General features: G+C 36.4%; 1 protein-coding gene across 4 annotated transcripts in view; it reads right to left on the reverse strand.

Moving 5' to 3' along the window:
- The window catches only part of PPM1B (protein phosphatase, Mg2+/Mn2+ dependent 1B), a 69,124-nt gene continuing 51,794 nt past the window's right edge, over nt 1-17,330 (reverse strand). The window contains exons 4-7 of one of the 4 annotated variants that reach the window (XM_058428337.1): nt 16,234-16,345; nt 15,774-15,831; nt 9,010-9,099; nt 1-1,742 (exon numbers count right to left, since the gene is read on the reverse strand). In XM_058428337.1, the coding sequence (XP_058284320.1) occupies nt 9,037-9,099; nt 15,774-15,831; nt 16,234-16,345 (233 nt within the window). In that variant the 3' untranslated portion in view covers nt 1-1,742; nt 9,010-9,036. Of the gene's footprint in view, nt 1,743-2,577; nt 3,638-9,009; nt 9,100-15,773; nt 15,832-16,233; nt 16,346-17,330 lie in introns of those variants that run through there. The other 3 variants (XM_058428336.1, XM_032176524.2, XM_032176520.2) reach the window with 3 other exon arrangements.

Raw genomic sequence — 17,330 nt, forward strand, 5'->3', positions numbered from 1 at the left:
TTTTTATCAATTCTTTATTTAGGTAACAAGTTGGTTATGTTCACTGCATTGTATGAAACATCACAATATCATACTGGGAAGTACTATCAGTACAGCGTTGCATCAGAGTGGACACTTTGAACAATAAACCATTTTGCATTCTTCATTCCCTGTCTTTTAACAACCCCCGAAACCCAGTAAAGGGACAAACAGCTTTTCACATCATCATGTAAAGCACTTTAACTTACAAGGCTAAAATCTAAAGAATAAATAAAATATATTGTGGCAATAATTCCTTTTAGACCAAAAATCAGGTGCACAATAAATCAAATGATCAAGAAAGCTGTCTGTATTTAAACGTGTGGCTCTCCAGAAACAGCTTCAGGAAAATGTTACAGAAAATACCATGAATTCCATTTCACACAGGACCAGATGATGACTCATTTTAACTACACACAAGGGCAATTACATCCTGCTGAAACACAATTTAAACATATAGGAAAATGTTTACAAAGCATCCACAACACGTAAACCATGTACAAATGGATACATTCATTACTTCTCCTAACCCAGAAACTCCTTTCAGATAAATACTTTAACTCTTCATGTTCAGCATTAATTGAATTTAATACATGCAAAACTCAGAAGAATTCAAGGTTACCATAAAAATAGAATTAAACTAATAAATCTTCAAGTACCTCATGTGACAACCACTCTGTACCGTGCCCAATGTTATAAAATGAAAGATTACTGAACCCATGAAAATATCTCTGTAGTATTTCCTTAGATCTAAAATAGATAATTTTAAATGTATTTATAGTAATTTCAATGTGATATTCTGAGCTTTTAAAATAACATAAATGATTAAAAATACCAAATTACACAAAACTCGTATCTTAAAAGCTGAAAAAATTAAAACTATAGAAACCCACATGTAAAACAAAAATCACAATTTACATTATAAAGGCAAATCTCATCTTTAAAAAATTTCCAACAGTGAGATGTCAAAGCAAATTATAAATAGCCATAAATTAATCCATTTGGTTTCAAAAGATTTTCTAGTGAAAGTTGAAGGATGCAGTAGATACATGCATAAAATTTGTAAGGGTTTATAATATTATTCCCAAATACACTTTATCTTGAAGCAAGGCAACAATACAATTTGGACATTATTGGAGAACCCAGTTTGGTAATACAGGTAAAATTGGAAAAAAATTAAATAATAATCAATAATAAATACATATCCTATAGAAATTGCTCAAATGAAATTCCAAGCCACAGAGCTGCAAAAGGCTTCCAACTTGATGAACTGAAAAAAGGAACATATCATACAATTCTTTACTCTTACATGCTTACATGTTGTGTGTTTTGTTTAAAGAAAAAAAAACATCATGTATTTTCAGAGTATAGCTAACTATATTTCCCATGCACCTCAGGCAGATTGTTGATTTGTGGTGAAATAACTCCACTGGTTTCTAGGGCCAAAAGTTCAATACAGATGTAATGAGTATGCCTGAGGTTGGCAAAAAATACTGTAGTACAGGCAATGCTACAAATGGCAACTGTCAGAAAACACAAATATGAACAAATAATGGGAAATGCTAATGATTTTCTGCTCGTATCACAAAACGTTGGGAATCCGCAAGAATATTTTCCCCTTGTACTGAAGAAAATTGTGATTAAGTTTTTCCCCCAATTTTCAGAATCAAAAGCATTTTAGAAGGTTTTTAAGGCTACCATGGGTCTTCTAGATCTCCAGCACCCTACAGGAAGAGAAAAGGAAGAATATTATTATTTACCTATACCACTTCCAGACTGGATTGAATTTCAAAAGAAAACAAAATTGATGAACAAATTACCTTCCTTTCTTTGTCTGAAAAAGGGTACTTTTACAGAGAGATGTTGTGTATTGCATATTGTGTGTGTACACGTGTATCTAATATAGATAGGTAACTGGGTTGGGTTATTTTCCTCCCCTCTCCATCAAATGCCTTCCTTTCTCAAAGCACTTAAAAATATTCTGGCATTGGAAAAATACATCAAAACATCAGCTATAACATCCAAAGATTCCGAAGTTTCAATTTATGGTAACTTAAAGCAACTTTAGACACATGATATAAATGTAAACGTAAAGAAGAAAAGTTAATGTTCTACAGTCATAAAATAATTTTTAAAAAATATTTTCCCCCATGTGACAAATCTATAATTTAAAAATCCCTTTAAACAAAAACTCTCATCTGCCACTATTTTAAAAATAGCCCATAATTATTCAATTTATTAATAACTAATAAAAATTTGTAACAAAATGGACAATTCTGCCATCTTTAAAATGCTCACTGTGGCAATTTTCTCACGTCTGTGTGCCCATAATGTCCAAAGATTAGTATTTTGTACCACAAAAGATGGATAAGAAAAAGAATAAAGTATGCAACACATATATTTTAATATTAAACTTCTTTCCTTTTTGTTAATGAAAAAAGGCAAGCCAAAAGTGTTGTAAATGTTATATAAATACAAATGAATTTCTAATGGGTATACTTCCAATATACCAAACTTGGTTGTTTTAAAAAATTAATTCAAAAATAAGTACAACATGCATAGATTATTCCACATCACATGCTTTATTTGGACTTAAACACTTATAATTTCATTCTAAACACTTGGTTGACATACATTTTGATGTGTATAGTTAGGCTATACAGAATATACAAACCAAAGCTGAATGAATAATACATAGGTTTTTCAAAAGTTATGTTTCATAAAGAATACAGAGAAAGGAAAAATAGCCACACATCCAATATCTCACAACTTCTAAAAATAAAACTACAGAGATGTAAAATATAAACAAATCAAACAACACACAAATTATCATCCTTGAAAGAAAAATTACAGGCCAGCATCAGCCATTCTTTGAAGAACTAAAATTATTAAAGAAAACATAAATTTATTACAAAGCTAACTATGAGTGTACTAATAGGTAAAATAATATGAAGCAGTATAATTCTACATTAACAAGTTTTTCCGTAATATAGCATAATCTCTCTAATCAAAATTTCTAATTCTATCTAGTATTAATTTAACTACTCACTTTAATTCATAATTGGTAGCCTAATTTCTGGCATACAATGTGAAATGACATATAATTTCATTAAATCCATAGTACTATAAATAGTCAATTTTACACTATCTCATAAAGGTGTATGCAAAGGCCTTTTTAAAAAACAAGGCTATGTGAATATAATAAAACTAGTTTTCCAAGATTCAAATAACAAAACGGTCATATAAATGCATACATTACACTTCCTAGGTTAAAAACCATCAAAGATCACAAAAATATTACCAAAAAGGAAAGTCATATTTTTTCACCACTCATCTTTGTCCCTGCATCTTCATTAGAGCTGTCTAATTCAGCAAGACCACTTTCTGATTCAGTATGGCTTTCCTGCATTGTCACTGGGTTTCCAGCATCACTGTTCGAAGAAGTAGCTGTGGCAGCTGGTTCAGCAGGGCTTTCTTCTCCCTCTACTTTAGCTAGCCTGTAACTAGTCAGCATCTCCTCCAGAAGTTGTCGGTAGTTTCCCCTATGATTAATTCTCATTTGCCTGAGAGCTTCCACCAATTTTCCCTGTGATCCACTTTCCTCTGCTTCATCGGAGGCCTTTTTTTAAGATTCAAGACCCCAGTGTCAGTAGACAAACTAGGATATCACATGTATTTCATAACACATTACAGCAAAATACTAATTTCTCTACCAAAAAGTAATATAGTCTAAGCATGAGAACATTTTATTAAATATCGATTCTTACCTGTATCAATTAATAAAAACTTCCAATTATAATCTCAAGTCATTTTAAGCAAATTACCATTAACTAGTTTACGTCTTATTTCACAGTCATTTAAAGTTTAATCTGAAATTTACTCAGCTTTTATAATTCAACAGCAACAAAAGCATTTCCTAAAACTGACTTACTCAAACAATATTTGGCTATATGATTTAGAAAAAAGAAAATTAATGTTTAAAGCAGTAGGAAAAGGACAGAAAAGCAGGCCACCAGAACAGTTTCTTCATCATTTCTGCTAAATAAGTAGGAAATACAAAACATAAAACTATATCAACAGATTTTTGAAAGATTTTAGAGTTTTCATGGATAAAAATTGTATTTACTTTTTGCTCTTATTTTGATAAAAACATCTCTAGATAAAAATAAAGTATTCTAAGTATGAATAATAAACTACTCAATCCTTTCATATTTTAGTAAATTTTGGAAAATCTACAGGTTTCTACAATAGTAACTACTTAATACTGTACAGAACAAGCTCTAATCATCCAAGCTGATCACAGTTAAGCTGACAGACTAAAATCAAGATATCCTTACATTATGTGCCTCTTGATATGATGCATTATAAAGTACAGTCATGTCCTGTATTCGTGCCGAAAAATGTTTAGAATGAATCTAACAATGCTAATTCCCAGTTTACAGGAAAAAAGGGAATAGAGGATCAAGTTAGAGCACACCATGAGAAAACAATCACATGAATTCAGAATGCAGGACGTACTATAAAAAACTGGCTCAGACTCTTCAAAGTCAGTGTCAAGGGGAAAAAAACAGGTGAGGGGCTTGACTGATTAAAGACTTGTTTAATGTGCTTGATTGATAAACTTGATTAGACTGGGATTCAAAATAACAATTATAATAGTCATTCTGGTGACAACTAGGGAAATTTAAACTTGATATTTGATATTATAAAATTTATTATTTTATACACCTATAGTATACCCACAAAAATTAAAAATAAATTTAAAAAATTAATTTTCTTAGGTATAATAATGGTATTATGGTTATATAGAAAAATGTCTTCATTCTTTTTTTTTGAGATGGAGTTTTACTCTTGTTGTCCAGGCTAGAGGGCAATGGCATGATATTGGCTCACCGCAACCTCCACCTCGAGGATTTAAGCCATTCTCCTGCCTCAGCCTCCCAAGTAGCTGGGATTACAGGCATGCGCCACCACGCCCAGCTAATTTTGTACTTTTAGTAGAGACAGGGTTTCTCCATGTTGGTCAGGCTGGTCTCGAACTCCCAACCTCAGGTGATCTGCCTGCTTCGGCCTCCCAAAGTGCTGGGATTACAGGTGTGAGCTACCGCGCCTGGCTGAAAAGTATCTTCATTCTTAAGAGCTGCATGCTTAAATGTTTACAGGTAAAATATGATGTCTGCAATTTTCTCTCAAAGGGTTGTCAAAGAAAGAAAAAAACAGTAGACATAGAAAGAAACATAAAGCAACTATGGCAAAATGTTAACAGTTGTTGAATCCAGACAGATGATATACAGCTGTTCCAACATATCATAACCCCTTTTTAAATACATTTGGAAGTTTTCATCTTAAAATTTTGGGAAAATAAAATACAAAATAGGTTATTGATGCAGTTGATCTGACACAAACTCTTAACCATCTTTAGAGACTATTACAGTATACTTTTACAACAAAGATACCACTAATAAAGCCATATAATAAATGGCAATGTTTTATTAGAAAAATGAGAGCAGATGAATGTTATTTTTTTTAAAGTTGCCCTCATTGGCTAGGAGCAGTGACTCATATCTGCAATTTCACCACTTTGGGAGACAGGGGTAGGAGGATTGCTTGAGGTCAGGAGTTCTAGGCCAGCCTGGGAAACACAATGAGATCCTACGTCTACAAAAAATGTTTAAAAGGAACACGCCCATAGTCCCAGCTACTCGGGGAACCGAGGCGAGAGGTTGAGCTAAGTCGAGGAGGTTGAGGCTTCAGCGACCCATGACCATACCACTGAACTCCAGTCTGGACGACAGTGAGACCCTCTTAAAAAAAAAAAAAAAAAAAAACAAAATAGTGCTTGTTAGGCTGAGGCGGGTGGATCATGAGGTCAGGAGTTCAAGACCAGCCTGGCCAAAATGGTAAAACCCTACCTCTATTAAAAATACAAAAAATTTGCAGCACACAGTGGCAGGTGCCTGCAATCCCAGCTACTCGGGAGGCTGAGGCAGGAGAATTGCTTGAACTCAGAGGGCGGAGGTTGCAGTGACCCGAGATCGCACCACTGCACTCCAGCCTGGGCGACAGAGTGAGACTCTGTCTCAAAAATAAATAAATAAATAAGAAAAAAAAGTGCTTGTTTTCCTGCCTCAGATGGGGTGGTGGTGGGGATGGGGAGGGGAAGTATCCTCATGGCAAAAAATGGATGATACTGGGCCGGGCACGGTAGCTCATGCCTGTAATTGCAGCACTTTGGGAGGCTGAGGTGGGTGGATCACCTGAGGTCAGGAGTTTGAGATCAGCCTGGCCAACATGGTGAAACCCCATCCCTACTAAAAATACAAAAAGTAGCCAGGCATGGTGTGTGTGCACCAGTAATCTCAGCTACTCGGGAGGCTGAGGCAGGAGAATTGCTTGAACTTGGGAGGTGGAGGTTGCAGTGAGCCAAGATTACACCCACTGCACTCCAGCCTAGGCAACAGAGCAAGACTCCATCACCAAAAAAAAAAAAAAAAGATGATACTGTGTATGGCCCATGCTTTTTGGGGGTACATATACGTCTGTGTATCTGTTCATCTTAGCATATCTAAAAATACCTGGAAAGAAAGGAAATACAGCAATATAATGATAATGGGTAGGGAGTTTTAGATACTTTATTTTCTTTGAATTTTCCAATTTTCCACAACAAGCATATTAGCTGTCATTTAATTGCAAAATTTATTATGTGGACTTAAAACATGTTTCCCTAAATAAAGTTTCTCAGCCAGGGCTGGTGGCTCATGCCTATAATCCCAGCACTTTGGGAGGCCAAGGTGAAAGGATCCCTTAAGCCCAGGAGTTTGAGACCAGCCTGGGCAACACAGGGAGACCCCATCTCTACAAAACAAAAACTTATAAAATTAGGTGTGGCAGCACACACCTCTGGTCCCAGCTACTTGGGAAGCTAAGGTGGGAGGATCACTTGAGCCCAGGAGGCTGAGATTACAGTGAGCCATGTTCATGCCTCTACACTCCAGCCTGGGCAATGGAGGAAGACCCTGTCATTCATTCATTCATTCATAAATAAATAAATAAATAAATAAATAAAAAGTTTCCCATTTCAATCTATTCAGGAAGGGTTGAGATGGAACAACGTGTGATAAGTATACTCTAATGATAAACCTTGTCAGTCTTTAAGAGGAAATTTTCTACTTTACGGTATATCACAAAGATCTTTTTTTTTTTTTTGAGGCAGAGTCTCACTCTGTTGCCCAGGCCAGAGTGCAGTGGCGTGATCTCGGCTCACTGCAAGCTCCGCCTCCTGGGTTCACGTCATTCTCCTGCCTCAGCCTCCCCAGTAGCTGGGACTACAGGCGCCTGCCACCACGGCTCGGCTAATTTTTTTGTATTTTTGTAGAGACGGGGTTTCACTGTGTTAGCCAGGATGGTCTTGATTTCCTGACCTCGTGATCCGCCCTCCTCGGCCTCCCAAAGTGCTGGGATTACAGGCGTGAGCCACTGTGCCCGGCCACAAAGACCTTTTAATGCAGGGCCTACAACCCTCTCCCCCAGAAAACCCCCAAACCAAAAAAAAAAAAAAAAGATAAAAACCTACCATTTTATTTAAAAAAAATTACAGGACATTAAAACAAAATCTGCTTCAAAAATTTACACATAAAGTGATTATCAACCCTTGTTCCACATTGGAATTACCTGTGGAGCTTTTAAAATTGCATACATGCCGAAGTTCCATTTCAAAATACACAGATTCAGTGGATTTGGGTTGTTCTTTTAAAGCCTGACAGGTAGTTCTGATATACAGCCAGGGTTGAGAATCACTGATATAGACTAAATGGCATAACTCTATTTGGAGGTGGACTTATTAATAAGGTTGGATGAAAGGTTGTTCTATTTGTCGTATTTGGGTCAATTTTGGCAAGTTCAACAGATAAAGTACCTCTCGCTTTCCAACTGACACATTATTAATCACCTGTATTTCTGTGAATTGCTATAGTAGTGATAGTTGGGGAAGAGAAGTTGCTTTTTAAAAGACATACTAGGTTGGGCGCAGTGGCTCAGGTCTGTAATCTCAGCACTTTGGGAGGCTGAGGCAGGCAGATCACAAGGTCAAGAGATCGAGACCATCCTGGCTAACACGGTGAAACCCCCGTCTCTACTAAAAATACAAAAAATTAGCTGGGCGTGGTGGCGGGCACCTGTTGTCCCAGCTACTTGGGAGGCTGAGGCAGGAGAATGGCGGGAGCCCGGGAGGCAGAGCTTGCAGTGAGCTGAGATGGCACCTCTGCACTCCAGCCTGGGCGACAGAGCGAACTCTGTCTCAAAAAAAAAAAAAAAAAGACATACTAAAACCAAACCACAGCCAGGCACAGTGGCTCATGCCTGTAATCCCAGTACTTTTGGAGGCCGAGGCAGGTGGATCACTTTAGTTCAGGAGTTCGAGACTAGCCTGATCAACACAGTGAAACCGTCTCAACTAAAAATACAAAAATTAGCCAGGTGTGGTGGTGCATGCCTGTAGTCCCAGCTACTTGGGAGGGTGAGGCAGGAGAATCGCTTGAACCTGAAGGCAGAGGTTGCAGTGAGCCGAGACTGCACCACTGCACTCCAGCCTGGGTGACAGGGTGAGACTCTGTCTCAAAAAATGAAAAATAAAAAAATAAAAAGCAAAAGAAAACCAAACCAATAAATCAAGTAGACACGGATTTGCAATGGCTGACAGTATAGAATCACTAAATTGAGAAGAACTTTAGCTAATGACCACACTTAAAAGTCATTTTATCTTATGGCAAATTACATTTTCTCATCACTCTGGAAAGACAATAGAGGACTGAAACCTCTTCCCCAGCCGTTACATTTGATTTTTCCAAATAATGTTACATAACTCTCTCATGGGCTTTCATTAATATTAGAAGAGAAACCTATTATCTAGGTTCCTGCACTTTCTTTATCTGAACTCATACAATTGATATAGCACACCTATTTTTACACATCTATTATAGCATTTAACTCTACCTTGCAACGGTTCACAAGACTCTCCACTTAGACTGCAAACTCTTTGAGAGTAAAGACAATTTCATATTCCATTCTATGTCCTCCTATCATCTAGGGAAGGAAAAATAATATTTGTGCTAAGAACTTCATATATATAATCTTACTGAATCCTCACAGGTACCCTACAAAGTAAGGACTCCAGTTACCATTTTTACAAGTGAGGAAACTAAGGCTCAGAGAGATTTAAGTTATTTGTCTGGGTGACAATCTTAGCAAATGGCAGAGCTCTGATTTGTGCACAGGTATAATTAACATCAATGTCTATCTTTGCGCTCTGTTGAATATATTACGGCGAGTGACATTTTTTGCATACGAAGTACCTCATATAGATAAGACTCTTACTAAAGAAATATTGGTGAAATTATTATAGAACACCACAGGTTATTTCATATTGAAGTTTATATTTCCTTAATATAGTAAAATTGATAAAACTATAGAACACTAGTTATGTTGATTAAACTATCACATCAGATGGGATGTTTACAATTATTCTGTAAAGTAAATTGAAGGCAATTACTGAGATTAGAATTCAGGACATCTCCCATCCACCTTAGTTTTTAAGCTTTTACTATCAGCTAGACTAACATAGCTTAAAAATCGAAACTCTCATGATGAAAATACTAACTTACACCAGATAAGACATAGAAATTAGATAAATCAAGCAGAGAGTAGTAATAGGAGGGGGAAGGAAGGGAATCTAAGCACATTTAAAAAAATAAAATTTAACCAGCTAATATTTATTTGCAGCAATATTTATCTTGTGAAACACAGCTCTCATAACCAAAATTCCTTTTTTTTTTTTTGAGACAGAGTCTTGCTCTGTCACCCAGGCTGGAGTGCAGTGGCACGATTTCAGCTCACTGCAAGCTCTGCCTCCTGGGTTCACGCCATTCTCCTGCTTCAGCCTCCCGAGTAGCTGGGACTACAGGTGCCCGCCACCATGCCCGGCTAATTTTTTGTATTTTTAGTAGAGGCGGGGTTTCACCATGTTAGCCAGGATGGTCTCAATCTCCTGACCTTGTGATCCACCCACCTCGGCAAGTGTTGGGATTACAGGTGTGAGCCAGTGTGCCCGGCCCATAACCAAAATTCTTAAAATGACTACTTATAACAGTAGAGAAAAAGTAAACACTAGTAAAAATGTTTCTTGTGAAGTCCTATGTGCTGCTTGTCAGACAAAAAAATTTTTAAACTAAAAATTCTCGAATATGACAAAATGTGATACAATTGATGACTAATGAAGATTTTAATTAGATGTTACTTGAAGAATCATGTCAAATTTAATGAATAACTTTAGACAGTGTCATTTGAATGGTCAAGGCCACACAGCTAAGTGTTATGTCAATCATACCTTAAAAACATAGTGACTAATGTTAGTGCGTTTTTTTTTTTCTTTTTTTTGAGACAGAGTCCCACTCTGTTGCCCAGGCTGGAGTGCAGTGGCACGATCTCAGCTCACCGCAAGCTGCGCCTCCCAGGTTCACGCCATTCTCCTGCCCCAGCCTCCCAAGTAGCTGAGACTACAGGCGCCTGCCACCACGCCCGGCTAATTTTTTTTTGTGTGTATTTTTAGTAGAGATGAGGTTTCACCGTGTTAGCCAGGATGGTCTCGATCTCCTGACCTCATGATCCTCCCGCCTCGCCCTCCCAAAGTGCTGGGATTACAGGCATGAGCCACCGTGCCCGGCCTGCATTTTCAAACAGTATAGGTCTTCTCCATAGCAATGCTTTGACAAGTGAATAAAAAGTAAATATGAAAAAACTAATATTCACATAGTTCTAAAAACCGTGATATAAAAATGTAAAAGCAGCTATGGGTATTGCATTTATCTGTTTGAAGTAAAACAGAAAAATGCATGCAAAATTTAATAATGTGAAAACAATAGAGATTCTTTTGGGCTCAAAAAGAGACTAATCTGTCCTGTTCTTCCTCCCCTTCTCTAAGATCAAAATGCCTTAAACTGTTTTTGGATTAAGATAAATATGTGTATTTAAATGAAAAATTACTGACAAGGAACTGGGCTTAACTCCTTCCTTTCAACAACTTTATAAAATATTTACCATTAAAAACAGATTATCTTGTGGTTGGGTGCAGTGGCTCATGTCTGTAATCCCAGAACTTTGGGAGACTGAGGTAGAAGACAACTTGAGCCCAGGATTTAAGACTAGCCCTGGCAATGAAGCGAGACCCTATCCCTACAAAAAATACAAAAAATTAGCTGAGTGTGGTGCTGTGTGCCTGTAATCCTAGCTACTCCGGAGGCTGAGCTGGGAGGATCGCTTGAGCCTGGGAGGTTGAGGCTACAGTGAGCCATGATGGTGCCATAGCACTCCAGCTTGGGACAAAGAATGAGACCCTGTCTCAATCAATAAAATAGAGTATCTTACGACTGTTAAACATGATATTTACAAAAGAATGGGAAATGATTTTTCCTGCATGGTGGACAGAGGTGGGGTACAGACATACATAATCTCTAACTACCTTAAAGAGGCCACATGGAATAATGTAAAGAGAATAGGAATCAGACTAATTCAAATTCTGGCTGCATGATTTGTTTAGTTTTGTGACCTGTGCAAACTACCTCATCTCTGTAAGTCTCATGTGTAAAAGAAGGGTGCTGAGAAGACTACCTATGACTGTGTGTGTCTATAAATAAGGGGCTTGGCACAACTAGGAGCTGGGTAGATACAGGTCACCCCCCTGCGCAACTTTACCCTTGGAAAATTACCAACTTATGCAACTACTTGATCAGTGGCATACTAACTCAAAAGCATTATGAGTCTTTTTCAAGGGAAGAACTTTTTGCATGAAAATGTAAAACTCTATAAATATAGACTTTCATACCAATTAGTAAACTCAAATTAATTTTTAAATATATGACTTAAGAACAGCCTTAAGCAAATTACTAGAAATGAATAAATACAAATATTTCTTATTCAAAAAATATTTACTGAGCTTTCACCGTATGCCAGGATTGTGCTTGGACTATAGACATAAATGAATCAGATAAAGTCCCAGATCTCACAGAATTTATATTCTAATTATAAAACACAAACTAGCACTTTAGAAAAAGGGAAGGAGTGTGATCCCAGAGCCCTGTCTAATATAAAGACAACTTACAGCAAAATGTAGTTTTGCTTTTTCTGGAAATTTTCCAAAAGATTTCTGGGGATTCGTGAATCCCTAGACTAAGAATCCCTGCTAAACTCTTTGTTACAAATTTGTATTTTAAAAGTTGGGAAAATATCAATATTGCTTGTGGTAAGAAGATGGAACACATTCTAAAAAGTTAGTTTAGTATGGAACACATACTAAAAAACAAATTTAGTAAACAACTTAAGAAGTTTCCCCTAATATAGTAACCTTTCTGAATATATATTAAAATTACTTAATTTCTGACTTATACTCAACTCTACTTTCTGAAAAATATTTATTTAAAAGATCTGTCTTAATTATAAGAAAAATGAATGAATCCCTATTTCTAGTGGTACTACTTATAATCACTTATAACAGAACAATTCCCTCCGATATAAAGCAGACATTTCAGGAGTCTAAAAAAAACCCTCTGATTTAACTCTGGCTACAATTCTTTGTTTAAATATCTAAACAAAAATAATTTTTGTTATTTAAAAAAACTTAATTTTTGTAATACCTTCCAACTTTCTCCTCTTCTGTAATTCTACCATACTTTCATCTTTCCCACCCCACAAGTTAACATCCAGCTCCTGGCAACATCATCCACATTGCTAAGAAGCATTTATGGAGCACCTTTGTGGCTAGCTTTTTGCTACAGTGGGTCAAGTTAAGAGCTCAGAATTTAATCATGTCTGTATTTTCTTCATTCTTTCTCCTTCTGCGGTATTTTTCAGCACATTTCTGCTACTTGCAATTATAGTTCAACATTTTTCTAAGTTAGTGATTATTGTGAAAGGCATATAATATTTCCCCATTTAAAATTCTAGGCTGCAAAGTCAGTTTTCATAGTAAACAAGGGAAGTTCCTTTAATCCATGTATCTATGTAATGATAATAAGTTTACAGTTACCATTTGGTCTCTGTAATTATTTCACAACTACCTGACTGCCTGCATCTCTTTAATCTAATACAGTAAATGTTTCTAACAGATTAAAATACCACAGATATTTTTCTAAATCTATCATTCTTATGCTCTAAACATAAGGTGGTCGATTACCCTAAAACGATATTCAAAGGGCTGGTCTCTTAGCAAATACCTCTGCAACCTAAATTCTTATTTTTCACCACAACAGTTCTCTGCTTTAGCCAAAAAAGATGTCCTTTCTTTTGAAGATATCTTATACTTTGTCCTTGCCTCTCTAGTCTACTTGAAAGGTCATCATCCTCATGTCATTTCTACCACTCAAATCATTCTTCAAATCCTATCTTTTCTCTAAGACGCTGACTTTCCCCCTGCTTAAGTAGCTGAACTTTTACAGCAATCACTGTCCAAGTCACATGGCAATGGTCACATTCTGGATTTTGTCATTTATTTGTTACTAAGCTGTATGAAATATTTTGATCATTTAAGGTGTGTTTATAACTACAGTGTAAGCTGCACTGAGCACGCAGGTGGGGTCATGTCTTACGTTTTCTAGTCTTCTCCCTCTGGGAATCCACTATACGACACACTGTCAGTGTTCGATCTGATGTTGATAGAACATTTATGTATAAAGGTAATTAAGTACATATATCCCATTTCTATAGCCAAATAATAATCTATTTAAGGTAAGGTTTATATATTGAGCATTTCCCCCCAGTTTCATAGTTCCGTTGCCTATTTATTCCCTGTTTATGTAGCTACTATGTGTAATCATTTTTTCTTTTTAAAAAATTTAAAAGTTACCCTTGGTATATGTTAAATAGAAAACCTTGTTTGGAGTAAAAATAGACTATTTTCTTGAAGGACCCCAAAATCCAGCAAGATATATATATATATATATATATATATATATATATATATATATATGTATTTTTAAAGATTACACATGAGGGTTGGCACTTCGAAGCACCTGAGGAAATGGGAGTACTTCTATGGCTAATAATGAATCAATAACTGTCTTCTGAGGGCTTACTTCCTCTAATCAAGACAGTGGATGCCCTGAAGAATCTATAATCTAGCTGAAGAGGTAAGATTCTCTTCTCTCAACCTTCCAAATTACCACCATCCTTTTAGTCATGTCAACATCCTATACTCATTTCTTTAAGGGTTCTCTGATGGATCACATAAAATATTTGGATTTTTAAATTTATTTTCTCAGCTTTGGGTCAATTATCTCTCTCTCTTTTTTTTTTTTTTGAGACGGAGTTTCACTCTTGTTGCCCAGGCTGGAGTGCAATGGCATGATCTCGGCTCACCCCAGCCTCCGCCTCCCGGGTTCAAGCGATTCTCCTGCCTCAGCCTCCCAAGTAGCTGGGATTACAGGCATGCGCCACCATGCCCGGCTAATTTTGTATGTTTAGTAGAGATGGGGTTTCTCCATGTTGGTCAGGCTTATCTCGAACTCCCGACCTCAGGTGATCCACCCGCCTCAGCCTCCCAAAGTGCTGGGATTACAGGCATGAGCCACCGTGCCCAGCCTTGGGTACAATTCTTAATAGTTTGAGGTACCTGCCACAAAAAAAGACTCGGAATCACTGCTCTAGACCAAGATATAAATTATAATTAGCAATACATAGCATCACTTTTATATGAGTCACTAAAATTATATTGTTAAATTTTCCTTTTTGCCAGGATAACTTTTACTGTTAAGGAAAAGAAATTATATTATATTGCTATGCAATAATGAATCCTAGCAAATAATGCAATTGAGATGACATATGATTTCTATCCAAAGGACACTCTCTCTCTCAACCTGCCAAGAGGAGCTGGAGACTGGAGGGGGGGCTCTTCCTCCCAATCAGTTTCATTTCTAAGTTTGGCTCCCTTAAAGCTTTGAGGCATATATATTAAAAATTAAATAATTTATTTTTAGACATAAAAACTTGAAAACCCAAGAGAAAAACACTTATTTGAACTAACTTGGATTAAAAAAAAAAAGACACTTCTGTCTCATGGTAATAGTACTAAAACAAAACAAAACAAAACAAAACAATATAGAGGAGCAGCTGGCAGCTCATTGACATTTCGAAAGAAAGCAAAATAAAAGGTAAGGGCATAGAGTCTTGCTCTGATGAAGTACAGCAAGGTACAACAGAAATGGTTATCTCAGCTCAACGCTCATATACCCATAATACAACAATAACATTAGAAAAAAACTATCCTTGGATATTCCAAGTGGGCATACAGGGGTACTGAAAGGTCTGGTCATTAAAATAATAACTCACTCACTATCACTAACTTCTGGTGATGGCAGCAGCCTGCTGGAGGAGAAATTGAGATATTTAAAAGAGCATTCTTGCCTCAAAATTAAGGTTTAAAGGAGAAGAAGGAAAAGCAGACATATAGAGAAGAAATAAAGACAGCCCAAACAAAAAAGGTCATTTGATGCCCAGAAAGTGACAACAAAGCTATATACAAAACAAAATTTTATCTCTACCTTCATTTCAATACATTTTCTAAAACTTTAACTGACACTTTAAAATGAAAAGCAGTAGTAATTTACTACAGACTATAATTTATTATAGACTTCATTAATGTGAATGTATTCATATTTAGTATTTATATTGTGAAATTACTTCAAATGCTTATGAAATAAAATAAAACTTACCCCATCACTTTCTCTATGTGGATTCAGTCTACTATAAACAGCTTCAATAACATTGCGCCTAAAAAAAAAATCATGCTTTAGTTTTATTAAATTACACAGAATTTTAAGCTTGTGAATATCTCAACATTTCATCCAGACCACACTCAAAAAGTAACTGCCACACTCTATACTTGTCAAGAACATACTTTCTACACTTTACTCTCAGAATCTGATTTTGCACAATCCATTTGTACTCACTAGCAAGGAAAGAAGGACCTTCATACTCAAAGAGTATGATAGATAATTCCTTTTAAAAAATCGTTTTTGGATGAAGTTTTAAGAGTTCTTCTCTAGTATAAGAAACACTAACCCATTTCACCTCTAGATAATTGATGTACTTCTGATTTAAGTTTTCTTACCCCAAATTATTTAATTACTAATTATGAACGAACTCAAAATTAGCTCTTTTTGTTCTACTTACTTGCCAGCAAGACCTCCCCCAGGAGGCAAATTTGGGATATTTTCTGCAGACAAGATGCGCATGACATGGGCAAGATCAGGCATTCCTTCCTCGCCAGACTTCTCCATAATCTCTGTAGGTTTTTAAAAAAAAGTTCCTAAATTAATGTGATAAGCCAGTACTCACCAAGAAGTGAAACAAGAGATACTATTTGGTAGTACCTATTTTAAAATACATTAAAAAAAATTACCATCAACACACAAAAAATTTTTAAAAAGTAATACAAGAAGCTACTTATAGACTGAAACATTGTTACGCAGGGGGAAAAAAGAAAAAACAGTTATTTGCATATATATGTTCATTCCAGCATTATTCATAAAAGCAAAAACTGGAACAAACTAAATGTTCAGCAACAAGAGGACAGTCAAAAAAACTTTGGTGTAGCCATTGAGTGAAATGGCTTATAATCACTAAAAATTACGAAATAGGTGTCTTGATGAATACAGTAACAGCTATATGGAAAAATACTTCTGATCCAATACTAAGTAAAAACAATATAAAAGTTATGAATGTCATTACTAAAGGATAACAAAAGTTTAGCTAGATAAGAATTATAAGAAAAAGGGGAGAAATTAAAAATCATTTTTACAAGTCGATACTTACCTGAAATAGTTACATTCTACAGCACTTTTTTTTTTTTTTTTTGAGAAGGAGTTTCACTCTTGTTGCCCAGGCTGGAGTGCAATGGCATGATCTCGGCTCACTGCAACCTCCGCCTCCTGGGTTCAAGCAATTCTCCTGCCTCAGCCTCCCGAGTAGCTGGGATTACAGGCATGTGTCACCACGCCTGGCTAATTTTGTATTTTTAGTAGAGACGGGGTTTCTCCACGTTGGTCAGGCTGATCTCGAACTCCCAACCTCAGGTGATCCGCCCGCCTCGGCCTCCCAAAGTGCTGGGATTACAGGTGTAAGCCACCACACCCAGCCCAGGCCTTACTTTCAAAACAACTGTTTACCACTGCCTCACAAGACCCTTACGTTGACTTTAACATTCACTACTCTTTCAACTCTGCCCCTGCCTCCCTCATGTCCAAAGGATCTATTCAAAGACTTCTACT

Source organism: Hylobates moloch, unplaced genomic scaffold, assembly GCF_009828535.3.
Source record: "Hylobates moloch isolate HMO894 unplaced genomic scaffold, HMol_V3 SCAFFOLD_15, whole genome shotgun sequence".
Taxonomy (NCBI): domain Eukaryota; kingdom Metazoa; phylum Chordata; class Mammalia; order Primates; family Hylobatidae; genus Hylobates; species Hylobates moloch.